The sequence below is a fragment of the Acomys minous genome, assembly GCF_964271855.1.
Source record: "Acomys minous genome assembly, chromosome: 15".
Classification (NCBI taxonomy): Eukaryota; Metazoa; Chordata; class Mammalia; order Rodentia; family Muridae; genus Acomys; species Acomys minous.
The window spans coordinates 96,842,417-96,868,904 of record NC_140497.1 but is presented as its reverse complement, the minus strand read 5'-3'; the positions used below and the strand labels follow the sequence as shown (position 1 = coordinate 96,868,904).

At 46.7% G+C, this 26,488-nt stretch overlaps 1 protein-coding gene across 1 annotated transcript in view; it reads left to right on the top strand.

Annotated features, from left to right (window-relative positions):
* The first annotated feature begins 396 nt into the window (after positions 1-396).
* DIPK1A (divergent protein kinase domain 1A) overlaps positions 397-26,488 on the top strand; it is a 75,292-nt gene continuing 49,200 nt past the window's right edge. The window contains exon 1 of the mRNA XM_084758787.1: positions 397-555. Coding sequence (XP_084614913.1) covers positions 502-555 — 54 coding nt within the window. The 5' untranslated portion in view covers positions 397-501. The remainder of the gene's footprint in view (positions 556-26,488) is intronic.

The window sequence follows — 26,488 nt, the reverse complement described above, 5'->3', positions numbered from 1 at the left end:
GGGGAAAGGGGGTACGGTCCTTTCCCCTCCCCCCCCCCCCCCGCCCCGCACCAGGTACTGGTGGCCGCGTACCCCGGGGAGATCGCGCGTAGGCGCCTCCTTTCCCCGGGAGAGGAGCTTTCTCCGGGCGTCCGCCGGATGTCAGTGCCACCGGCTCGCACAGGGGTCCCGGACAGCACACGGAGCGAGCGCGGACGGCGGGGCTCGACGTGGGGCGGGCGAGCCGCGAGCACCCCCTCCTCCTTTCCCCGCGCGCTTCGCCTCCCCTTTAAGCACCGAAGCGCTGGCGGGCGGATGATTTTTTTTTTTTTTTGTCGGCGGACGCGAGGCTCCTCCCCCACGCCCTCCCTCCCTCCCACGCCGCCCTCGCCGCAGCGCGGGGGCACCCGGGAGCGCGCGCCGTGGGGCGGGGCCGTGGGCGTGGAAGGGCCGGCGGGCGGCCGCGCTCGGGTCCGCCTCCGACTGCGGCGCTGCGCGGCGCGGCGGGGCGATGTGAGTGCCATGGCGAGGAGTCTCTGCGCGGGGGCCTGGCTGAGGAAACCCCACTACCTCCAGGTAGGCCACGCGGTCACGCGGGGCTCCCTCCGCGCGGCTCCTCCTCGCACACACCCCGGGTCCGTCCAGCTCCGCTCGGTTCTCCCCCCGGGCGCCGCCCCAGCCCCGGGACTCGGTGCTGTGGTCCACGCTTCCCGCGAGGGCCCCCCCGACCTGCCGTTCCCCTACTCTGTGTGTGTGTCTCTTTCTCGGGTGGGAGAAGGTGGCGTGTCATCCCTCCATGATCTCAAGAGGGCCGTGGCCAGCTGTCATAGCGGTGGCTGCGCGCCTGGTGCATACGGCCCCTGGTGCTGTCTGGGTGCTCCCCGGTGCAAATCTCTGGTTTAAACCGGAGGAAGGGAGGGAGAGATTGACAGAGCCCGGTGGAGGCAATGGACATTTCGCTGTGCAAAAATAAAATAAAATAAAATATAAAATAAAAAGGCGACGGCGACGGCTGTGCGGCTCTCCACTCAAGCCCACCAGCAATGCGAACGCGATTCCCAGTCACGTCGCGCGCGCGTGTGTGTACTGTTGGCGTGTTAATTTTTCATGATTTTTTTTTTTTCTGTCCCGCTGCCAGTCGGCTTCAGAAACCCCTGCTGCCGCCTCCGTGCACTGTTTGGTCACCAGGGGGACCTAGTAGACGTCCTGAGTGGCGTCCTCGCTCCCTGATGGAAAAAACAACTACAAATCAATGCCTCACACATTGTCAGCAGTGGTACGTGTCTCTAGAGGACACACGCGGCTTGCATTAAAAGGCCTGACGATATGACCGGTGTTTTGAGTCTGGGAAGGAAAAAAAAAATCCAAACTGAGAAGAACCCATCACAGTCAGAGTAAAACTTACATTTTTATTTGACATTTGCATGTGTAAGTCATTACTCTGAAATGAGTGTGATGTGCAGAGTGAAAGGATTAACTTGACAGCTCGTGGCAGTAAGGCTATGAGACTGGATGTTCTGTTGGTGACAGCGCCACCAGAAATAGTTGTGCCCTGAACACTGGCATTAGAACCCAGCCTAGCATGCCACCCGGCCAGGCAACTCTCTATTGGTAAAGTGTTTTGGCATATTTTAAATCTTCAACTTAAAACTACCTAGCTTCCTATTATTAATTTTTTAGCGTTGGTGGAATTTTAGACCAGCTTTTGACTCTAAATGTTTTCCATGCGTGTGAACACAAACAATCTCTGGCACTGTAACTGCACAAGGGTTTTCTGATTTAGTTGAGCTTAGGGTCCTGGGTTCAATTCCCAACACCACACACCACACACACACACACACACACACACACACACACACACACACAGAGTTAGTTTTACAAATGGTTATGCTTCCATTAATGACAAACACTTAGTGTTTCTTGCTTTCTGAATTTGCATCATCATCAATGATCAAGTTAGGGTAGGCTTGCCTGTGGACCTTTAATACCAGCACTGAGGCTAGCCTAGTCTACATAGCAAGTTCCAGACTAGCCAGGACTACATAGATCCTGTCTCAAAAAAAAAATTCTTTTAAAGGTAAACTCAAGATTGATTGATTGATTGATTGATTTATTTATTTATTTATTTATTTATTTGAGACAGGGCTTTTCTGTGTAGCCTTGGCTGTCCTGAACTCACTTTGTACACCAGGCTGGCCTCGAACTCACATCGACCTACCTGCCTCTGCCTCCCAAGTGCTGGGATTAAAGGTGTGCACCACCACCTCCTGGCTAAGATTTCTTCTTAAAGACAAGTTTTCGTGTAACACAGATTGGCTTAGAACTAGCTCGGCAGCTGAGGGTGGCCTTCAATTTGGACCCTTCTGCTTTGTTACAGTTGTGTGACTGACAGACTGCAAGGGCGCAGAGGGCACAAATCAGCTCCTAGGGATGTTCAGGAGGAGCCACCTCCCTGGATTTTTGAGACAGGGTCTCCAGTAGAACTCTCTAAACAGACTGGTGAACCCCAGAACCCTCTTGTGTCCACTTGGCCAGCTCTGGGCTTGAGGCTGGACAGGTGCAGGGCACAGAATTCAGCTCCTCATCCTTTGGCAGTCCTTAGCAGGCTGTGCCAGCTCTGTAGCCTCAATTTCTTACCTTGTTTCTCTAAATTATATGTCATCCCGAATTTGATTTGTCATGGACAGAGTTTATTGTGCACTGTCTTTTGGTAAGAGAAAAAGCTTTGCCTGTAACAGCCTGTTTATGTCAGGACACACACACACACACACACACACACACACACACACACACAATTTTTTGAGACCACGTCTCAGTAGCCCAGGCTGGCCTTGAATTCCTGATATTCTCGTTTCTGCCTCCAAAGTACAGGGCTTACAAGTGTGTCCCACTGTACCTTGCTTCAGGGAAACTTCATTCTTATTTTTGTTTTGAGAGACTATCTTAATAATACAGATACCTGCTTTGAGGGGTTTTCATTTGTGTTTTTGTTTTCACTTTTGCATTCTTTTGAGATAAGGTCTTGCTGTGTATCCTTGCCGCTTGGCTTGTACAGAGTCATGGTTGGCCTCTTGTCTTAGCCTCCTGGGACAGCAGGCATGCCCTGCCACACCGGCCAGATACCCGATTTCAGTGACATTTCTATGCAGATACATCTTAAGTTACAGTGAGCCTGCCGTCATTTAGCAGGTGCAGGAGACACTCTTAACCTTTGTGGGTAGGGAAACAGCAAGGTGGATTTATCTCCAAGAGGAGGGGAAAGATAAAGGGCCTGACCAGTGGTGCACCCCTTTAATCCCAGCGCTTGGGAGACAGGCAGAGGCAGGTCGATCTCTGTGAGTTCAAGGCCAGTGTGGTCTACAGAGTGAGTCCAGGACAGCCAGAGCTACACAGAAAGACCCTGTCTCAAAAAACAAAAAACAAAAACAAAGAAAGAAAGAAAGAAGATAGTCTGGATCAGGTTTTTGTTGTTGTTGTTGTTGTTTTTGAGACAGGGTTTCTCTGTGTAGCCTTGGCTGTCCTGGACTCAGTCTGTAGACCAGGCTGGCCTCGTACTCACAGCAATCCGCCTGCCTCTGGGATTACAGGCGTGTATGTACCACAACAGCTCCTGAGACCAGCAATTTTATATACATGGCAATTTTGCTGTTTGTCTCAACTGGGTGGGACCAAAGATCACTTATGTCCCAATTTAGGCCACAGAGCTTGCAAGTTTCTTTTTATTTATTTTTTTCTTTAAATTTTTTCATGCAATATATTTTTATCATATTTTCCTCTCCCCCAAGCCCCCACACCTTTCTGTCCTCCCAACTTTATGCTCTCTCTCACTCTTTCAAAAAAACACCCACAAAACAAAAATTAACAAGACAAAAATGCAAAAACAACTAAACAAATAAAACAAAATGAAGACATTTTATGTGTATGGATGTTTTGCCTGCATGTGTATGTGCAACGTGTGTGTGCCTGATGCCTGTGAGCACAGAAGAGGGTCTCGTCACTGGGATTGGAGTTAACAGGTAGCTGTGAGCCACGTGAGGATGCTGGGGTGTGACCTGGGGTGTTTCTGAAAGACAGTGAGCCCTTGTAACCCACGAGCTGTGTCTGTAGCCTCCCCATAATTTAGAAGGGGAAACTTAATCATTTGACTTTTTTTTTGTCAACTCACAATGTCCATCAATCCAGATGTCACTAGTAGTGGCTGCTACTTCTTGAAAATTGAGCATTTTGAGCTAGTTAAGAACTAAACTATAGGGCTGGAGAGGTGGCTCAGCGGTTAAGAGCACTGACTGCTCTTCCAGAGAACCCGGGGTTCAATTCCCAGCACCTACATGGCAGCTCACAACTGTGTGTAACTCCTCTTCCAGGAGTTCTGACTCCCTCACACAGACATACATGCAACCAGAACAGCAGCGCACATAACATGAAAATAAAATAAGTTCTTAAAAAAAAAAAAGAGGAAGAAAACCGGGCGTGGTGGCGCACACCTTTAATCCCAGCACTTGGGAGGCAGAGGCAGGCAGATCTCTGAGTTCCAGGCCAGCCTGGTCTACAAAGTGAGTTCCAGGACAGCCAGTGGCTAACACAGAGAAACACTGCCTCAAAAAACAAAACAAAACAAAAAATAAAACCCCCAAATAAGTCTCCTCTCTACTCCCCCCCCACAAAAAATCCCTTAGCATCGTGTAGTTAATGTCATAATTTCTGCTATAAGCTGTAACTCCTGTCACTCTTGTGAATACCTGGCCACTGTAATCGCCTTTGTTGATAGAACCAAGAGATCCCGCTGCCTGTGAGGAAAAGAACTCGGGTGCTGCGTCCATATGGTAAAAATATTTTTTAGCTGTAAAGACTGGAAAATAGATTGTTTAGAGTTGGGTGGGGAAAGGGAGTGGTTACTAATGGGCAGGTTTTTGAGGGGCAGGTGAGAAGAAATGCTTGCATCACTGCACACTGCCTAGCAATGTGCTTTAAAGGGTTAGTTCTGTGGTATGTGAACACAGGTCGGTGAAGCAGAAAAGAAGGGACAGGGACTGGAAAGGAACGCGATCTGAGGAGTTGATGCTGAGGACATGGGCCTTGCTCTCTTCCCTTGCCGAAGCTGCCACCAACGCCAGCTCTCTGGCGCGGGGAGTTCTTGCTTCCAGGGTGGTAGTGGAAGCCCACTGTACAACCAACCTCTCCGAGGAAGCCGGCGCGTGTGCGTGCACCTGAGCACCAGGCTCTCTGTCAAGGCTTCATTCTCAGAGGAAGCTAGTGCGTGCCAACACCCTTTGCCACTGTTTTGTTGAAGAAAAAAAACAAAACAAAACAAACCCCTAGAAATAACACTTTCTGGATGCGCCAAGTGTTCAGCATATTGAACAGGGTTAGACCCTTGACTCTTGGCTCAGAAACTTGTTCTGTCAACCAACTTAAACAAACCGCTCTTAGTTGGTGTTTCTCTTCCGTTTATGGCCTGTCGCCACCCTGAGTGTTTCAGGACCTGTCGGCTGTGGTAGCTGCATTGCACCTGCGTGTGGCTTTAGCAGTGTGTCTTCTACAAACTGGGATCTATTTTTGTTTGGGGGGTTTACTTTTGGTTGAGTAAGGATGATGGCGGCACAGTAGCACTATAATTTGTTGGCTTTAGTTTAAAAAATCCCTGCTTTCTTCTGTCATTAAGCCCTGGAAGAATGGAAGTTAAGGTAGTTTGGGGCAATTTAGTATGCTTAGATTATACACGCTTTCCACTCCAGTCAGTCTGCATTCTAATGCAATTGAGGTCTAAGACTTCTTCCTTTGAAGATTTTCAAGCCCTTTAGGGAGAACCCCCCCCCTTTTTCTTTTTTTCTTTTTTCTTTTTGGTTTTTCAAGACAGGGTTTCTCTGTGTAGCCTTGGCTGTCCTGGACTAATTTTGTAGACCAGGCTGGCCTGCACTCACAGTGATCCTCCTGCCTCTGCCTCCCGAGTGCTGAGATTAAAGGCGTGCGCCACCACTGCCCGGCACTGCCATGCTTTTTCTGAGGACCATAAAAAATGATGAATTTCTAGCAATTTTTCCATACTTAACCAACCTGAAAGGTACTTTATTTTTATGTGTATGGGTGTTTTGTTCCTGGTGCCTGAGGAGGCCAGAAAAGAGCGCTGGGTCCCCTGGAGTGGGACTTAACTGGTGGTTGTTAACTGCCAGCTGGGTGCTGGGAACTGACCCTGGGTCCTGTGAGAAGGCAGTCAGTGTTCTTAGCTGCGGAGCCGCCTCTCCAGCCCTCAGAGTACTTTTCTTGGTCTGTTTTTTAAACAGAGTCTTACTTATTTAGCTCTGGCTGTCTTGAAACTCACTGTGTAGACCAGTCTGGCCTTGAATTTACAGAGATGTCCCTGCCTCTTCCTCTGGTGTTGGGATTGAAGGTGTGTGCCACCACATTCAGCAACCTAAGTAATTTTTTAAGTGTATTTTTTTGTACCTTTAGTGTATCAGACCTGTAAAACTTCTTCATTTTGTGGAGCTGACAATCCACTCATTGAAATACTCCCTATTTCCTTCTAGTCCCTGGCCCCACCCTAGCCCGTGATAACCACATCCTATTTTCTGTTTCTATTAGTTTTACTCTCTTAAAATATCTCATGTAAATAGAACCCCGCAGTATTTTTTCACCCATTTTCTCCTTATCCCCTTCTTCTCCAGTTTTTACCCTCCACTTTTTTCCTCCTTTTCTCTTCTTCTCTCCACCTCTCCTGCTCTCCTTTCTTAAAAAGAAAAACAAACAAACAAAAATAATGGCCATTCCCCTATTTTTTCCCCTCTATGTTCCCTTAGCTGTTGTGGACTCCATAGACCGCTGGCCTCGAACTCACAGAGATCCGCCTGCCTCTGCCTCCCGAGTGCAGGCGTGAGCCACAATACCCAGTTTCATCCCCCTACTTTTGTGTTTTTTTGTTTTTGTTTTTGTTTTTTTGGTTTTTCGAGACAGGGTTTCTCTGTGTAGCCTTGCCTGTCCTGGACCCACTTTGTAGACCAGGCTGTCCTCGAACTCACAGCGATCCACCTGCCTCTGCCTCCTGAGTGCTGGGATTATAGGCATGTGCCACCACGCTCGGTTCATCCCCCTATTTTTAATGTGTTCTCCCCATCTCGAAGACAAGGTTTCTCTGTGTAGCCCTGGCTGTCTTAGAACTCTCTCTGTAGACTAGGCTGGCCTCAAACTCAGAGATCTGCCTGCCTCTGCCTCCCGAGTGCTGGGACTAAAGGTGTGTGCCACCACCACTCGGCTTAATGCCTTTTTACATTATTAAAAGTTAATATTTTAGCCTATAGAATAATAGGTTTCATTATGATATTTTAATTTTTTGTCATATGAATAATTGTATTTTGTTCATATCCTTGCTTCCACAACTCTTTTTTGTTCATCTTTCCTCTGTTTTCCTTTTCTACCTCTTAAATATTGTCCCTTTCTCTTTTGTATGTGTGTTTCTATAATCTGAAATGAGAGAAACTGTGCAGCACTTTCCTTCCTTCCCCTTTAGTTACCCCTTTCCTCCCTCCTAACTACATTCGCATGATACTTAAATCTAGATCTACATAGGAGGGAAAAAGTATAGTATTTGTCTTTCTGGTTTCTTTTAAGTTTTTTTGTTTTTGTTTTCGTTTTTGAGACAGGGTTTCTCTGTGTAACAGTCCTGGCTGTCCTGGACTTGCTTTTGTCGCCTAAGCTGGCCTCGAACTCACAGCAATCCAACTGCCTCTGCCTCCCGAGTGCTGGGATTTCAGGCATGCATCACCACACCTGGATCCTGGTTTTTATTTTATTTATTTATTTATTTTGAGACAGGGTCTCTCTTTGTTAGCCTTGGCTGTCCTGAACTCCCTCTGTAGACCAGGCTGGCCTCAAACTCACAGTGACCCACCTGCCTCTGCCTCCTGAGTGCTGGGGGGGGGTTTTACATTTTAAAAATAAATTAAACTGGGTTTCATAATAACATAGAATGACTTTAAAAAGTATTAACTGCCTAGTGTTATGTTAAGGGACAGAATGAGATTTGAAAAAGCTTCTTGCCTACAGAGTAAGATCCAGGATAGCCAGGGTTACACAGTGAAACCATCTTTAAAAAACAAGCAGAGAGAGAGAGAGAGACAGACAGACAGACAGACAGACAGATAGAGACTTTTTTGAGACGGCCTCCCTGTATTGGTTACCTTTCTATTACTGTGGTAAAAACACCAAACCAAGGCAACTTACAGCTGGAAGGTTTGAGACCATAAGATTTCAGGAAAATGTCCCTCACCGTCATGCTGGGGGACACGGTGGCTGGATCAACCAAGAGCTCACATGTCAACAAAGACAGTAAACTCAATAGCAAAGGTCCTGACGCTTTCAAAACCCATTCCCAGTGACACACTACCTTCAGCAAGGCCGCGCCTCCTAAGCCTCTCTGACCCAGGCAGCTGGGTGCGGGGTGTTCACAGGCCAGAGACTATGGAAGGTGGTGTTTCTTCAAACCACTGCGCCCCGGGAGCCCAAGCTGGCCTGGAGTTGTGTGACCTTGGGCTTCTGGTAGTTCATGGTACTTGGGACTGAACGCAGGTCTCACGCATGCTAGGCAAGCATTCGACTGAGCTATGTGGCCAGCCCCTTGAAAAGTCACGTTTGTTTGTGTTCCAACCGCCACAGATTGAGCTGCTGAAACTGAAATGTCCAGTTACTTGTACCCTGATCTCAGTTCTGTAGGTCGCATGTCTGGGTGCAGGGAGGCTTTTCTGGCTCTCCACTTCAGGTTCACAAGGATAAAGTCAAGGTCTCTAGGCACATGTCTCTAGGGTTCTAAGAACAAATTGGTTTTCAGAGTCCTTTAGCTGGCGAGGGGGGAAGGTAACACCAGAGAAGAGATTTTTAGAAGCGAGAGCTGTGTATTTTGCAGTGCTGTTCACAGTAACTAAGTCAGGAAGCAACCTAGATGCCAATAACAGATCCAGGGAAGAACAAATGTGATTTTTGTGCAATGATTTGTTTGCAGCCATAAAGAACGAAGTCAGCTGCGTGGTGGTAGCACACACTTTTAATCCCAGAATTTGGGAGGTAGAGGCAGGAAGATCTCTGAGTTCCAGGCCAGCCTGGTTTATAGTGTGAGTTCCAGGACAACAAGGGATACACAGAGAAACTGTCTTAAAAAAAAGAAGAAGAAGAAGACCCACCAAGTCATATTGCTTGCAGGAAAATGTAGGCAACTGGAGATCATTATGTTAAGTGAACTCAGGCTACTTCAGAAAAGCCAAACATTGAATTTTTCTCTATTTTGTAGTTCCTAGAGCTACATCTACAACTACATTATATAGCTGTGTAAAATTATGTATGAATAGTTTTTTTTGTTTTGGTTTGGTTTTGTTTTTTTCCAGACAGGGTTTCTTTGCGTAGCCCTGGCTGTCTTGGAATCCCATCTGTAGACCAGGCTGGCCTCGAACTCACATTAACCTGCTTGCTTCTGCCTCCCAGATGCTGGGACTAAAGGCATGTACAACCACACCCAGCTAGTTTTTAATTACTTGATTAATTAGTTAATCAATTAATTAATTTATATGTAAGTGTGCTCCATCTGCATGTAAGTGGTTGTGAGCCACCGTGTGGTTGCCAGGAATTGAACTCAGGACCTCTGGAAGAGCAGCTAGTGCTCTTAACCTCTGAGCCATCTCTCAAGCCCCCAGCAGGCTGTTTGGTATCATGGTGTTTTCTTTCACTCTACGAATATATTCAGGATGTACAAAATGTACACATATTTTTATACATATCAAAAATGTTTTGTCACCACTCTTAAACTTCATCTTACTGAGCACACGGTCCTACCTCTCTTTTCTTTTCTTTTCTTTTCTTTTTTTTTTAAGCTGTCATTCACTTTATTACTACTATTGCTCTTTGTTTTGTTTTATATTTAATTCTCGGAGATAGGCTCTCATACAGTCCCGGTTTGGCTTGAGCTCTTGTAGTCAGGGTTGCCCTTGAACATCTAGTCTTTCTGCTGGTACCTACAGGGTGCTGGGAGTACAGATGTGTGCTATCACACCTGGGTTTTTGCAGCTCAAGGGAGGAAACCCAAGGCCTGCATACTAACTAGGCAGGCGTTTACCAACTGAGTCACAGCATCCTCAGGGGAGAGCCTTTCAGCTGTCGTTCTCCTCCCCCCCCCATGCCCCCACTCCTTTAGTCTGGATTCTTTGGTCCATTGCTTCCACTTCCCTCCTTTTGGCGCCTCCTTATTTCTCTAACTCACCTTCACCTTCACCGTCCGCCCCTCAATATCCCCAGGGTTCTAACCTTCTAATTCTCACTTTGAGTAAGTCCTGGGTGGTTGTGTATCTTTATATGGCATCCGCAGCAGTGGGCCCACCCTTGAACACACCACTTTGAGTTTGGCATTCTCAAAAGTTTACTTGACACCTACCTCTGGGTTGCCACCGCCTATCTTGCATCTTTCCCCGTTTCTTCTAGTGGTCATCTCCAATTCCGTGAGAGAGTGGTGTGCCAGATGCTTGAGAGTCCCCTGAATAACCCTGGGATGCATCATAGCTCTCCGGTTAGCATAGCGTGCCTGAGCTGCCATGCGGTGCCGCGCTGGCTGGGCCTCCCTCCCTTTGTAACTGTCCTTCAGCGGCCTCACTGTTTTCCCTTATTCTAAAGGCCTCCTTCTACCTTCAGGAGGTCTGGTTCTGTGGGGAGCACGCCCCTTTATTCCACAGGCACCAGTGGTCCCAGCACTCCTGAGAGACTTGGCTTTTCCAGACATAGCAGCGCAGCACTTACTCTGTCACGTCTTCTCCATCTCTTTCCTCTTTTGTTCGTTCTTTTCCTGCACTGCTACACCTGTAACTGCTGTGCCTCTAAAACTTTCTTTGTTCTCTGTGTAGCCTTGACTGTCCTGGACTCACTTTGTAGACCAGGCTGGCCTCACAGCTGGCCTGCTGCTGCCTCCCCGAGTGCTTGGATTACAGGCGTGTGCCACCATGCCCGACTCTGTGTCCCTAAATATTGTATACAACTTAAGAGCTACCACTGATGATAAATTTGGATGTTGAAAGAAGTTAGTAAAATATATAATAAAAATTTTCAAATATTTTTGTTATAGTAGCTGATTTTCTGTATTAGTGTATTAATGAACAATAACTCTCTTCCTTAAAGAGTTTGTTCAAATTTTGTGATTCTCCCCCTTTTTTCCTTGAGGCTGGGCGTGACCTAGCCCTGATAGTCCCGGACATGCTGTGTATACCAACCACACTGGCTATCTTAGTTAGGCCTTCTCTTGCTGTGAAGAGACACATGGCCACAGCAGCTCTTATAGAGGAAAATGTTTAATTGGGGCCGACTTATAGTTCAGAGGTTTGTCCGTTATCGTCATATCAGAAGCATGGCAGCATGCAGGCAGACATGGTGCTGGAGAGGGAACTGAGAGTTCCACATCCAGATTGACAAGGAAGAGGCAAGCCTCAGGAAGAGAGAACAGTAGGCCTGGCTTGAGCATTTGAAACCTCAGAGCCTGCCCCGGTGACACATTTCCTCCAAAAAGGCCACACGTACTTCAAGAAGGCCATAGCTCCTAATAGTGCCACTCCCCATGAGCCTGTGAGGGGCCATTTTTAGAGGAGGGAGCAAATTTAAAGCAAGCTTTTAAAAATATTAAATACTAGTCAGGAGATGGGCTGCAGTCAGGACCATTCTCTGGCGTTTCCCAGTTGGAATGGCCCATGAGGCCACTTTGACTCAAACCACCACACTAGCCTTTAACTCACAGAGTGTGACCCGAGTACTCCGTGGTCATGTGAACAATGCTATTTAATTTTAATTTTTCATTATATTTTCATTCAGTGGTGTGTGTGTGTGTGTGTGTCTGTGTATGTGTGTGTGCATGTGTGTGTGTGTCTGTGTGTGTGTGTGTGCATGTGTGTGTGTGTCTGTGTGTGTGTGTGTGCATGTGTGTGTGTCTGTGTGTGTGTGTGTGCATGTGTGTGCCTGTATGTGTGTGTCTATGTGTGTGTGCATGTGTATGTGTCTGTGTGTCTATGTGTGTGTCTATGTGTGTGTGTGTGTGCCTGTGGTGTGTGTGTGTCTATGTGTGTGTACATGTGTATGTGTCTGTGTGTCTATGTGTGTGTATGTGTCTGTGTGTGTCTGTGTGTGTGTATGTCTCTGTGTGTGTGTGTGTCTCTGTGTGTGTTTGCATATATAGGTCACCTTGCCACAGAAGTAGTTTTTCACCTTCCTCTTTGTGGATTCAGAGAATCAAACTTACCAGCTTGGAAGCAGCCATATTTACCCATTGAGCCATCTCACCAGCCCAAGACACCTTGATTCAATGTACTGAGGTACAAAAGTAAAGAAATACAGAAAAGATGCGAAAGTAACAGCAGGACATCAGAGGAAGCCGGGGCTTGGAGGGAGAGAGGGCAACAGCGTGGGGGAGATCATCACAGCGCATGACGGATCTGTGTGAAATTGTGAGAGAAAAGATAAATATGAAAGCTATAAACAGAAGTTCGTTATGGTAGGTTGTTAACTTTCCCATGAAATAAAAGTTCCCTCATGCTGGGGTAAGGTGGTGGCGCACACCTTTCATCCTAGCACTCCGGAGGCAGAGGCAGGAGGATGGCTGTGAGTTCGAGGCCAGCCTGGTCTACAATGAGAGTCCAGGACAGCCAAGGGTACACAGAGAAACCCTGTCTTGAAAAACCAAAAGAGCCAACAAAAAAAAAACCAACCTCCCTCATAAACCTGAGCCCCGTAGACTGAAGCGTGTAGCTATCACCTGCAGTAACAGATCTTAGTGGTCGCCTGTGGTTCTCCACGTCACTAGGAGGGTCTTTCCCTTCCCAGAGAAAACCACATATTTGCCCCTTGGGAAGAAAACGTGGCATTTGCAAATTCCTTAGGTTTGCTTGCTTTCTGACATTCCTGTTAAAGAATAATGGTTCAAAACCAGCCCTGATAAAATATTTGTTACGTCTCGAGCAGGAACCGTGTCCCTTGAATGATTACCTAGTTACGCTCTGCTGCAGATGCAGGCTTTTTTTCCCCCCCTGTTATCTGCTCTTCAAATCCAAGTGAACTGGGCTAGTTGAAGGGCACCAAACCATTTGAGTGTCTTTCCAGACACAGAGCACAGAGAGCTGGAATGAGCCTCAGTTGATATTGTGTGGATTTTTTTAAAAGGCAAAGTAAATGGTCCCAGCATCCTGCAGTTTGTATCTTGAGGCCCAACATAATCAGCGTTTGCTCTTCTGGCCTAAGTTGAAAGACGTCTTTAATTTTAGAACTCCCTAAAATGTGATTCTAAAAATACTGTTCGGTGCAGACCTAGTTTGTATGCTAAGATTACATTTCTTCTCTCTGGGGCCAGGGTAATGACCCTTGGACTCCCTGGCCTCCAGCATGAATAGCAACTAGAATCAGTTCTTCTTTTCAGAGGACTGGCTGTCTTGCCATAATGGCTCTTTCCTTTGGGGGTGGGGTGGGGTTTGGTTTTCAAAAACAAACAAACAAACAAAAATATAAAGTATTACTTTGTTAGTTCAAGCTGGCCTGGAACTCATGAATGTAGCCCAGGCTACATAGTTTCAGGGTCCTTGGTTTTCCTCTGTCCTAGTTCATATCGGAATCTAACTAACTAACCACCAACCAAACTCCTGACAGCCCTGCCTCAGCCTCCTGAGTGGGCTACTGTGCCCGACCACACCTGGCTGTTCTTTCACTAAAAGCAAACCCCTCCCCCGTTGTGCTGGCGCTCTGGTTACTGCCCAGCTGTTCTGTCCTCTTCCCATCAACTCAGTGAGTACTTTTTTTTTCTAGGTGCCTTGGTTCCATTTTTTTTTCCCCCTGGCACAATATGCCGCTGTCATAGTGCCATTTTCTTTCCCGTACTCTTGGAAGTATTTTGTTTTGAATTCCTTTTTTAAAAAAATTAGAACCAGGGCTGGAGAGATGGCTCAGCAGAGGTTAAGAGCACTGCCTGTTCTTCCAAAGGTCCTGAGTTCAATTCCCAGCAACCACATGGTGACTCACAACCATCTATAGTGAGATCTGGTGCCCTCTTCTGGCCTGCAGGCACACATGTGGGCAAAATACTGTATTTAATATAGTATTAATAATAAATAATTATAATAATAAATAATAATACATCTTATTATAAATAATAAATAATATATAAATAATAATAAATAAATAAATCCTTTAAAAAATTAGAACCAGTACCCCTCCATTCTCCAGATCCCATGGGTGTCCTGGGCGTACGACTCCGCGTCTTCCTGGGAGTCCCTCCTTTCACTGGATGGGACTCACTGGCTTCAGGTTCCTGCATTCTCCTCTGTCCTGGTTTATGACGTAATCCAACTGGGGCACATCCTGAAATAAGTTCTTTAGGAAGGATGTGAGGGAAGTGAACCTCCTGAGTGCTTTCATGCATAAAACTAAATTTCCTATATTCTAGTTCCTATTTATTATTGAGCTGGGTGTAGAACTTGGAGCCAAAAGTAAATTTTTTTTTCCTGAAAAAATTGAAAACGTAGATCCTTGTTTACTAATATCACTTTGTTGCCAAGGGACCAGTTTGAGTCTCAGTCCTTTGTCTGTGATCTCGTTTTCCTTTTTTTTTATAGTTGTTTTGAAATTCCCTGGGGACTGGTACAGGCACTATATCAGTTGTATTGGCCACTAGCTGAGACCTTTGGATAGTTCTTTGGGTTTTTTTTTTTTAATACTTTAAAAAGTTATTCTTTCACCTGGCTGTGCTGGCGCACGCCTTTAATCCCAGCACTCAGGAGGCAGAAGCAGGCGGATCGCTGTGAGTTTGAGACCAGCCTGGTCTACAAATTGAGTCTAGGACAGCCAAGGCTACACAGAGAAACCCTGTCTCAAAAAACCAAACCAAACCAAACCAAACAAAATACTTAGAACTTTTTTTACCTCAGCATCCAGGATATACTGACTTAATAGTTTGTTGTAATCTTCTGTGTCCTCTTTCCTGGGCTTTGTCAGATGGTGTGTCTCTTGGATTGGTTCCTTGTGTCTCATATGCTTTTTTTGTTTGTTTGTTTGTTTGTTTGTTTGAGACAGGGCTTCTCTGTGTAGCCTTGGCTGTCATGGACTCCCTTTGTAGACCAGGCTGGCCTCGAACTCACAGAGATCCGCCTGCCTCTGCCTCCCGAGTGCTGGGATTAAAGGCGTGTGCCACCACCCCTGCTTCTCATGTACTTTGTTATGTCCATCTTTGTATCCTTTTTCATAAGGTGTCAAAGATAACTTGAGGAGGAAAGAGTTTACTTTAGTATACAGACAGGTTAAAGTCCATCGTGAAGGGAAGCCTGTCCTGGTGCCAGACGTCTGTGTGATTTGGGGCAAATGACCTGTGCTCATTAGTCCTGAGTTTATTGTTGGTCACATACAGGAACAGGGCAGGGTTACACCACCTCCTCAGTAAATAACCCTCATTATTGGCGATTGTAAGAAGGTAGGCAGAGCGAGTTCATTGTCAGGAGTCTTTGGGCATGAAACGATCTGTGCCTCACATCCTTCATCCTGACATCGCTAGGTAGCCCCAGCCAGCCAGCATCAGTCTCCGTCCGCCACTGGCCGTGTATAGCACGCTGGACAAGAGCCATCTTTTTGCTTTGCCAGAAACTCTCTTGGCAAACGGGTTTCCCTAGAGATGGCTGTTTAATTTTGTGGTGTAGTGTATGGTTTGGTGGAAAAGAAGGGGGGTGGTTAGGGAGGGTTCCATATACTACCTGTGTCTCAAGGGGGGGATGGAGGTGAAAGAGGGTGGAAAGCTTTACTTACAGTTAGGCTGATTCTGGAAACAAGTTTGAAATATGCATATATTTGTACAGAAATAAAAACTTCTGCTCCAAGAAAAGACTTGATACCCTATGAGCATATACAGGGGGAGGAGGTCCCCCTCAGTCACAGTCATAGGGGAGGAGAGTAAGGGGAAAAGGGGAATGGGAGGATACACGGGATGGGATAACAATTGAAATGTAATATGAACAAATTAATAGGAAAAAACTTCTGCTATGTATTTAAAATAAGCATCTTGCAAGATTTGTCATTTTGGAGCTTCTTAGGTTTGACTTTTTTTAATTTCCTGAGATAAATTCTCACACTGTAGCTCAGGCTGGTCTGGAACTTGTATGTAGCTCAGGCTGGCTTCAAATCTGGGAAAATCCCCTGCTTTAACCTGATTTCCCCCCCCCCCCCCCCATGCTGAGATTACAAACTTAAGCCGCCTTTTATCTTAAACTGGTCTCACAACTTTTAAACTGTTATTAGAAGAGCAGCTGTTAGGACTGGAGATGTTGCCCCAACAGCTAAGAACACTGGCTGCTGGTACAGAGGGCCAGGGTTCAGTTCCCACCGCCTACTCCAGCTCCAGGGAATCTGACATTGTCTTCTGGTCTGTGCAAGCACTGCATGTGTCGGGGGCACACACACGTAAGTGGGAGTGAACCTGAAAGCCGTAAGGTTAAGGGGCTGGAGAGATGGTTGAGGACACTGACTGCTCTTCCGCAGCTCCTGGGACCACTCTCAGCACCCACACGATGGCTTACAACCTCTGCCATTCTACTTTTATGGAATCCGATGCCCTCTTCTGTCTCTGTGGGCACCAGGCACATAGCCAAACACATATAAAGTTAAACACTTACAACAGACTGGCACATTATACAAGATATTTCAAAAATATATTCCGATTTCTGACATTTTGGAAATAAGAAAATACATAGGAATTTACATTAATTAGAATTAATTCATATATTCGTAACATCTCAGTTAACATGTTTGTTTAATTTTTTAAAAATTATCTTAGAACCAGAAGTTGAAATTGAGTTCCTTTTCTGTTTTGCTTTTTGTGGGTGGGGTAGGACAGGGAGGCAGCAGCTCCCTTTGTGTCCCAGGCTGACCTTGAACTCACTTTGTAACCAGCTGGCCTCACACTGGTTACCATCCCCCGTCTCAGTCCCCTGGAGTGCTGACGTTGCAGGCACGAGCCGCCAGGCCTGGCCTAACATACCTGAAGTTTTTTGATTGTTTGTTTTAAGGTTTTTTTCCGCATCAGGGTTTCTCTGTGTGACAGCCCTGGCCTCCCAAGTGCTGGGATTGATGAAAGGCGTGCACCGCCATGCCTCGCACACCTGAGGTTCTTACACTGCAGGTGTGGATCCAGTTTAGGCATCTGATTAAAATTTCATTCTGGCCAGGCGTGGTGGCGCACGCCTGTAATCCCAAACACTCAGGAGGCAGAGGCAGGTGGATCTCTGTGAGTTCTAGGCCAGCCTGGTCGACAGAGTGAGTCCAGGACAGTCAAGGCTACACAGAGAAACCCTGTCTCGAACCACCGCCCCCCCCCCCCAGCCAAAACCATTCCGTTCTACCACTGGCTGACCTTATCCACTTCATTGTCTTCATTTCTCCCTGTGGAACCATGAGCCCAAAAAACCCCTCCTTTGTCTTGGTGTTTTATCACAGGAGCAGGAGGTAACTAATCCACTGGCCATGCCTCTCTCCGGAGGTTTTAGGTAAAGAAATTATTCACACTTTTCTTTTTGTTCTTGGAATTTTTTCTTATTAATACAATATTTATTTGCCTTCTCTCTGTCAAATCCTGAGCCAAGCACTTCCCCAAGACTTCCTGGGGAGGTACAGGAAAAGGAGCGTCCAGGGCAGAAGGGCTACAGAGCTGTGGGAGTGGGGACAGTGGAGACACCTGGCCACTGGTTTCCTTCCTGCTCTCTCACCCCATGTTACCTGGTTGTCGCCTTACTGATCTCACACTGTTAGACTAGCCCAGTATGGAACCTGTTCACATTGGCTTTGTACATAATAACGTGCATTAGACTGTTTTTCCTGAGTGCTGTGGTCCTTACGAATGGCAGGCAATCTACGTCCCCGCCTCCCACCCCCACTCCCCAGTCATAGTAAATGACTTAAGATTCCTGCACATCTTTAATATTTATTTATTCACTGTGTAAGTGTGCAACACATTTACACTCACGCCACAGAACACATATGGTGGTCAGATGACTCCCAGGGGTCAGTTCTTTCCTTCTGCCATGTGGGTTTTAGGAACTGAACTTGAGTCATCCAGCTTGGTGACAGGTGACTTCATGCACTGAGCCTTCTCATCACCTCAAGATTCTCCTGTGTCTAGATGGTTTCGCTGTTGTTGAGTAATATTTCTCTGGCTAAATGTACCACAGGTTAGACTTGCATACATGCAGGCAAAACACACACATAAAGAATAAAACTAAGTAAATTTGTAAAAAATAGTTAAAAAGAAAACATGGGTAAGTGGGGGCTATTGTATTTAATGTCTACTTCATTCCCAGAATCCACATTTGAGTAGAAAAAGTAAGTAAACACTGGGAAGGATAACTGTTACATCGAGGGGGGGGGTAGTTTTAGAGTATTACAGAACCCTAAGAAGGGGCATCTTAGGGAGGCCTTTTTTCTGGCTTTTGGAGACAGGGTTTCTCTGGGTAGCCTCTGCTGTCCTGGACTCTATTTGTAAGCCCCAAGTGCAGCCAGAACTACAGAGAGAAATCCTGTCCATCTGTTGTTCTTCCCCCTCTCCTGGCCCAAAATGCAAATAAAAGTAAACACAGAAAGAAAAACTATACAGGAAAGAAGAAAATATGTTCCACAAAGAGACTTATCCCAGGGCTGGAGAGATGGCTCAGAGCTCAAGAGCACTGTCTGTTCTTTCTAAGGTCCTGAGTTCAATTCCCAGCAACCACATGGTGGCTCACAACCATCTATAATGTGATCTGATGCCCTCTTCTGTCATGCAGGCACACATGCAGGCAGAATACTGTATAAATAATGAGAGAGAGAGAGAGAGAGAGAGAGAGAGAGAGAGAGAGAGAGAGAGACTTACCTTACCCCCTCACTTTCCCTCATTTCCACTTATCCACCAACAAGAGGATACAGTGTGATTGCACGACTAGAATGTGAGGTAGCAGGTGTAGCCATTTGTTAAAACTGTAGATCAGGGCCTGGTAGAGGCCTGGAAACCTGGGATTTGGAGGTGGAAGCAGGAGGATCAGGAGTTTAAGGTCATCTTTGGCTACATAGTGATGGGAAGCTAGCCTGGGCTACATGATGAAACAGTGTTTCAAAAAACCAAAAGGCAAAAACAGGTGTGGGATCTAGGTCCACTGGAAGAGTGCTTTCCCAGCAGGTATCAGACCCTGAGACCAGTCCCCAGGAACTGAGTGTGCTGGCACAGCCCTGACATCCGAGAGCTTAGGAGGTAGAGACAGAAGAGTCACAGGTTCAAGGTCATCCTCACCTACATTGTGTTGAGAGCTTGTGGATATCCTGTCTCAAACAGAAACAAAAACAAAGCAAAAAACTTTCAGTTGAAAGATTATGGATACAGCTCAGTGCTAGGGTGCTTACCTGGTATGGTTGAGGCCCAGGGTTTGATTTTAGCACCTCAAAAACTTTTTTATTTTGTAGTTAAGATTTTGCTTTCCATTTCACATAAATATTAAAGATTTCTCTTTTTAAAAATGGCAGTCAAGCTAGGCATGGTGGCTCATACCTGTAATCCCAGCACTTAGAAGCTGAGGCCAGATGAAGATGGTCATGAGTTTTGGGCCAGTCTGGGTGCAAGGGTGTCTCACGCAAACAAACACAACAAAACACCAAGTGGGAGGAGCGAGGAGACAAGAAGGCAAAGGTGATACCAAATTCCTAAATCTTGATAACTTGTTGAAGCTGAGTGATTGGTACCAAGGGGCTCATTGTACCGTTCTTGGTACTTTATGTGGGTCTGAAGTTTTCTATGAAAAGTTAAGAACAGAATCTGATGCCATAAAGTGTCTTTCTGTTGAGGCCTGTTAGATGCAGGTTTTTCTGTTCCTCAGTCAGAAGCATTTCAGACATTGCACTGCTCCTCGCAAGGGCTCCGTTTGTTTGTTTGTTTGAGACATGGTTTCTTGAGTAGCTCTGGCTGACCTGGAACTCATTCTCTAAACCAAGATGGCTTTGAACTCACAGAGATCGGGCTGCCTCTGCCTCCCGAGTGCTGGGATTATAGGCATGGACCACTCACTGCTCCTAGCCACCTTTTTTTTTTTTTAATGATTTGTTATTTTTGTTTTATGTGCATTGATGTTTTGCGTGCATGCGTCCATGTGAGGGTATCAGAGTGCCTGGAACTGGAGTTACAGACAGCTGTGGGAGGCTGTGTGGGTGTTGGGAAGGGGACCCAGGACCTCTGGAAGAACAGCCTGTACCCCTAAGTGCTGAGCCATCTCTTAGCCCCAGGGACAAGTTCTTACGTAATGCCAGCCGGCTCAGACTTGAGTCCCTCTTGCCGTAGCTTCCTGACTGCTGGGATTGAAGGTGTGTGTCATCATACTTGGCAAAATATTTGTTTGTAATCTTCAGTTTTCCATTAAGACCAATGGTGAGATTTTCATGTGCCGGATAGCTGTGGTCACCGTCATCTGGCTGTGCGTCGGGGCAGGGATTCCATCCTCACACACACTGCAGGGGACCGCAGTGGTTCACACGCACCACCGGCAACTACCGGGACTAGGTGTTTTCTCCCGGCCTCAAATGAGAGATCACCTAACGTGATACCTAAAAAGCTTACAGACTAAGCCGGGCGAGATGGCGCGCGCCTTTAATTTCAGCACTCAGGGAGGCAGCAGGCAGAGGCAGGCGTACCTCTGCAGGTTCAAGGCCAGCCTGGTCTACAGAGTGAGTTCTAGGACTGCTAGGCTGCACAGAGAAACTTTGTCTCCAAACAAAACAAAACAATACACCCCACACCCCACCACTACCCCCGGCAAAAAAAAACAAAAACAGCAAAGCGTACAGACTCGATGGCTCAGTGGGTAAAGCACTTGCCTCCAGCACTGATGACCTGAGTTCAGTGCCTGGGAGCCGCACGGTAGAAGGAGTGCACTGACTGCCTTACGCTGCCCTCTGACCTCCATGTGAGTGGCATGGCAGTAGAGAAAAGGAATGTCATGATGAGATTTGCAGGAAAAAACGACTCTCTGAAGCCTGTTCTCTGTAGTAACTGTAGACAACTAAACCTTTTCCTAGTTGATCCAGGAGGACATTGCCTTTCTGGAACTGACTGAAAGAACAGAAATGAAAAGGGGGGCGGTGAGTACAGACAGCTGGAGGTAAAGCCAGCCATGCGGCTGGGTCACGAGACACCGGCTGCAGGAGGTGAACAGCGGGCTTCACGCCAGAGTGCCCAGCAAGAGTGACGCGGACAGCGCATCTGAGAAACGGTTACACGGTGGCTAGAGTGAGGGGTGAGGGGAGAAGGCAGCGTGTAGGTGGGTCTCGGTGCAGAGTAGAAGCTATTCATGTACGTATGCTGCGGTAACCATAACCCTGAACAAACAGGAAGGTTTCAACTGACTGAAAGACAAATGAAGATGAACTTAAAAACAGGGTCCGTGTTGGAGAAGACCCGCAGATTTCAGAAAGATCATCAGGAACGAGAAAGCCACTCAAGTTCTTAATACACTTTCGTCTTGGCCAACCACACAGGTAAACTGAGTCCACTGATGGCTCTGCAGAACTGTGTGCCAGGCTGGCGTCTGTGTGCAGCCCAAATGCAGGTTCCCCAGGGCCAGTTGTTCCCGGCACAGATTGTCTAGTCAGGCAGAGCAGTTCATCTGGAAGCCTGCTTTACCACAAGGTCAGAAATTAGTTAAAGGAGAGAGTGGTAGAGCCATGTTAAACAAAACAACACAAAACAAGGAAAAAATACAGGTCACTGTATACATAAAACAAATTTTAAAAATACTATTTAAAACACTAATATATTAACATTTTGTGACCAGGGTCTCTTATAACTCACACTGGGGTTCTTCCTTTTAATTTTAAATTTAAAATTTTAAGTATATGAGTGTGTATGTGTGCAGTGCAATGCAGTGCCCGTTGAGGTCAGAAATAGGTGCTGAATCTTCTGGAACCAGAGACGTGGACAGTTGTAAGTCACCGCGTGGGAGCTGGGAAGGAACTAGACCTGAGTCTTCTGCAGGAGCAGCAAGTGCTATGAACTGCTGAGCGGACTCGGCGCCCCTGCCCCTGCCCCTGCCCCTGCCTCTGCCTTCCATGCACAGGTGTTGGGATTGCAGTCACGTGCAACCACATTCAGTCCCCACGGTTAATACAGTCATCTTTTTAGGTTTGAAATGCTTTTTCTGTTTTGTTTTGCTTTGTTTGTTTTTTAGGGTGGTGGCTCTGAGGATGGTGGGGATCAAGTTTAACAAATTGGCAAGATTAACATGAGACCTGGCCGGCACATGATGGAAGCACAGTCCAGCGGCTGTCACAGCCCTGTGATGTTCTTGGGAGCTGAGAACAGGACACTGTTCCTTGCCTTGAGCATTTTATACAGAATAGATTACTTGCTTAGTGTCTGGAAGCCAAGGTTAGGGTGCTTTCCTGCCTTGTGCTTTTTATAGATGGCTTGCCCACACTGTCCGTTTGAAGTATCTACCCAAACACCCATTGCCTTTTCTCTGTAACTATCTGGAGAGAAATCTGCAGATCTTTCTCTGGACAGGTGTACATTCCCTGACGTCAGCACAGGGCTACATAAAAGTGATTCCACTAAAGTACCTTCCCGGAGTGATTGCTCAGCATTTAAGACTCAAATTTGGGCTGGGCTTGGTGGTGCACACCTTTAATCCCAGCACTAGGGAGGCAGAGGCAGGTGGATCTCTGTGAGTTTGTGGCCAGCCTGGTCTATAGAGAGAGTCCAGGACAGCCAAGGCTACACAGAGAAACCCTGTCTCAAAAAACTAAACCAAACCAAAACAGAGAGAGAGAAAAGGGGTGGGGAGGACTGACTCAAGTTTGGTTTCCAGAACCCAGGTGGACCTGCTCACAACTGCCTCCAACTCTAGCTCCAGGGGATCCGACACTGCCTTCTGGTTGCCATAGACACCCTCCACACACATGCCCATACTGACATATATACATATGAATAAAGATAAGCTATTTTTATTTTTATTTTTCTAGAATGTTCCAGAGCTGGCTGACTTTAATTTTGAAACAGCTTTTGGCTACAGACGTTTAGGTTTAAAGGCATATTCCAAACTACAAGGAGCCCTATCATTGGCAGGAGACTGGCCTTAGTTCTTGCATAGTTTTGTGTGGGAAACGGAACAAATGATAAAACTATTTTTAAATGTACCTTTTCGAGGAGCCTATGTGCTGTACGAGCTGGGACCTTTAACAGTGCCTGTCAGTTACAGATGGCTTCAGGGGCTCCCTGTGTGTGCGACTCCTGACTCAGACATCCGCTCTATGCTCTGGGTTTTGTTTTACTTTCTGCCCGACCCCACAGAACTGTCCTTTCTTTCTTTCTTTTTTTCTTTTTCTTTTCTTTGGTTTTTCAAGACAGGGTTTCTCTATGTAGCCTTGGCTGTCCTGGACTCACTTTGTAGACCAGGCTGGCCACGAACTCACAGAGATACGCCTGCCTCTGTCTCCTGAGTGCTGGGATTCAGCACTCCTGAGTGCTGGTGGCATGTGCCACCACGCCCGGCTCTGCAGGTGCGATTTTTTTTTTTTTTTTTTTTTGGTTTTTTGAGACAGAGTCTCTCTGTGTAGCCTTGGCCATCCTGGACTCACTTTGTAGACCAGGCTGGCCTCGAACTCACAGCGATCTGCCTACCTCTTCCTCCCAAGTGCTGGGATTAAAGACGTGCGCCACCACGCCCGGCTAAATAGTGATAATTCTTTTTCTTTTTTCTTTTCTTTTCTTTTCTTTTTTTGTTTTTGTTTTTGTTTTTGTTTTTCGGGACAGGGTTTCTCTGTGTAGCCTTGGCTGTCCTAGACTCACTTTGTAGACCAGGCTGACCTCGAACTCACAGCGATCCGCCTGCCTCTGCCTCCTGAGTGCTGGGATTAAAGGCGTGCGCCACCACGCCCGGCTCAGGTGCGATTTTTAAAGCTATTTTATTTGGGGTCTTCTACCTCTACCTCCACCCAACCCTTAGTGTACCCTGATCCCTTCCAAGCACCAACACTAGGAAGGTGAGAGAGGGTTAGAGAGGAAGGGGGCACAGAGCTCTGTAGCCTGCTTCCTGCGAGTTAGAGCTGTCGGGTTCCTTGGGGCAAGTGTCCATCTTCCTTGTCAGGAAATCTCCAAATCGTCTCAGACCACAACAGCGGCAGCTGGGAGCTGCAGAGGGAGCATCCACTTTCTTCAGATTGTTCCTGCCCCTCTCCGGGCTCTGGTATTTATATCCTCTCCAGAGTCCCCCAAATTAAACTCTGCAGTGGCTAAGATCACGTCCTTGTGAGTACAGCAGACGGTCATAGTTAACACCTGTGGAGGAACTGAGGCCGTGCCATATCCCACACCTGCGTTTTGAAAGAAACCAAAACTCTTTACTAGCCACTTAAAATATAGCGGCTTGCCTTCCTGATCCCCATCCCGAACCCCTCCGCCCATCGTAGCCTGTGTGCACCACCTCACCTCACCTCATGGTTTTTGGTCTAAGCTTTGCACATTATATTTTCTCTGTATGTCTGCTAGGTTTAATCTAATATGCTTATCTTTGAGAATATCGGGTTTTTTTTTTTCATTTACGCTCTTTCTCAGGGAAGTCTTTCACGGTTCGTCTGCCCAGATTATTTTTCTGTAGCGTGAAAAACTAGAGCACAGAACTGCTTTCTCAACGCAGCCGTCCAGTCCCTGGGGGCTGGGACAGAGCCTCCTTCTATCACTGTCCGGTGGTGGAACCCTGGCTGCCTCCAGCCCCTGCCAGGCATGGCTCGGATCCGCCTCCCAGCTCCCCGGGCTTCTGTGTGTAATGGCTTCCCAGCCTATTCTCCTCTCTGTCACCATGCCCTACACCCCTTCCTTCCTCTCACAGGCAGCTACTGTGGTCAAAAAAAAGTTGCCCCTCCCATGCACTGTGTTGTGAGGCCTGCCTGGGTTCTCAGCTTGCTTCCTCACTAGTCAGCTTAAGCAGCAGTGTTGTCTTTCTTATCCCTCCCGCGCCAACCCACAGTGCTACCCCTGCCTTGGTGCTACGGTTTGCTCTGCCCTGATAAGACACGAGGCTCACACCACAGAGAGGCCCCTCACTGGCTGACCCTCCAGCCCAGCGTGTTGACACGCTGCAACCCACCGTCCAGTACCGAGTTCAGTGACATCTTCCCTGGGGATGCTGTTCTCAAAGTCCTACTGCATTTGTCATCGCCAGCCACACGTGCTCTTTAGAGATCCTCTCCTGAACATGGTTTCTTGTGTGAGCTGTGGTAATTATATTTTCACATCCTGTCTGGACTGTAAGCTCTTGGGAAGAGAGGCAGAGCCTCAGGCTGAGCCCCTATTGCTGTTTGTGCCCTAACTAGATTTGGTTCAAATAACACATTATTTTGATTGATGTCAATCTTCCCTCAGATGAGACTTTCGTGCCGAGTTGTTTTATACTTTTTTATTTTAAGGTTGATGTTAAATCACATTATCCCTTGGATATACGTAAACAAATGGCTCTTCCTTGGAAGTCTGGGCATTTTCTTGGGTCTCCTTCTGAACTGCATAATTTTGACTGTCTGCTTGATATAACCAAGGATTAACTGTGAGTGGATTTTTGTTCGTTTGTTGTTTTTCTGAGACAGGGCTTTTCTGTGTAGACTTGGCTGTCCTGGACTCTCTCTGTAGACCAGGCTGGCCTCAAACTCACAGAGATCTGCCTGCCTCTGCCTTCTGAGTGCTGGGATTGAAGGTGTACACCACCAAGTGACCATTGTTGGTTCATTTTTTACAGTGAGCGTTTGCAGTTTTTATAATTAAAAAGTAGATATAGGTCTATTTGGAAAATAAAATTCAATAATAAGACTTTAACACTATTTAAGTCTGTTAAATGAACCTATCTGTGTCAATGCCCCACACCAGCACCACCCTACTGTTAACAAAACGTACAAAACAGTGGTGGAAACTTGCTAAAGGGGTCATGACTTGTAAACTACTGTTAAAACACAGCCTAAGAACATTGAAAAGAATGGAATTTTTAAAAAAAAGTCTGTGTGCGTCCTTGCCTACACACAGCAGAGTGGATGAAATAAAACAAGAGTTAAGAAAGAATGAGCTAGGTAAATACCTAGCATTTGGCTAGATGTGGCGTCATAGCAACACAGGAAACACTGTTAAAACTAGACTAACAGTGTTTACAATGCAGAAAGAATGCATACTTATTATACATGTCTATAAAGAAAACTGCCCCTGGAGGACTTGAAAAGCAAATGGATAGTGCGAACAGCTCTTCTAGTACACTGAATTATACACACGTTTTAAAATACAGCTGCAAAAAAACCCTGAACTGTTTCAGGCGGTCAGTTAATTCCGATTATTGGTGGCCTGAGAGATCTGAGTAAAAAGAAGACTCTGGAATCTGAGCCCTTTCTCTGTCCTTCACAGGCCTGGGTAGTTATGCCCTAAGAATGAAGGGCACCGTTAGCTTCTCACAGACTCATTATAACAGGCATGCTGGGGGCACGGCCT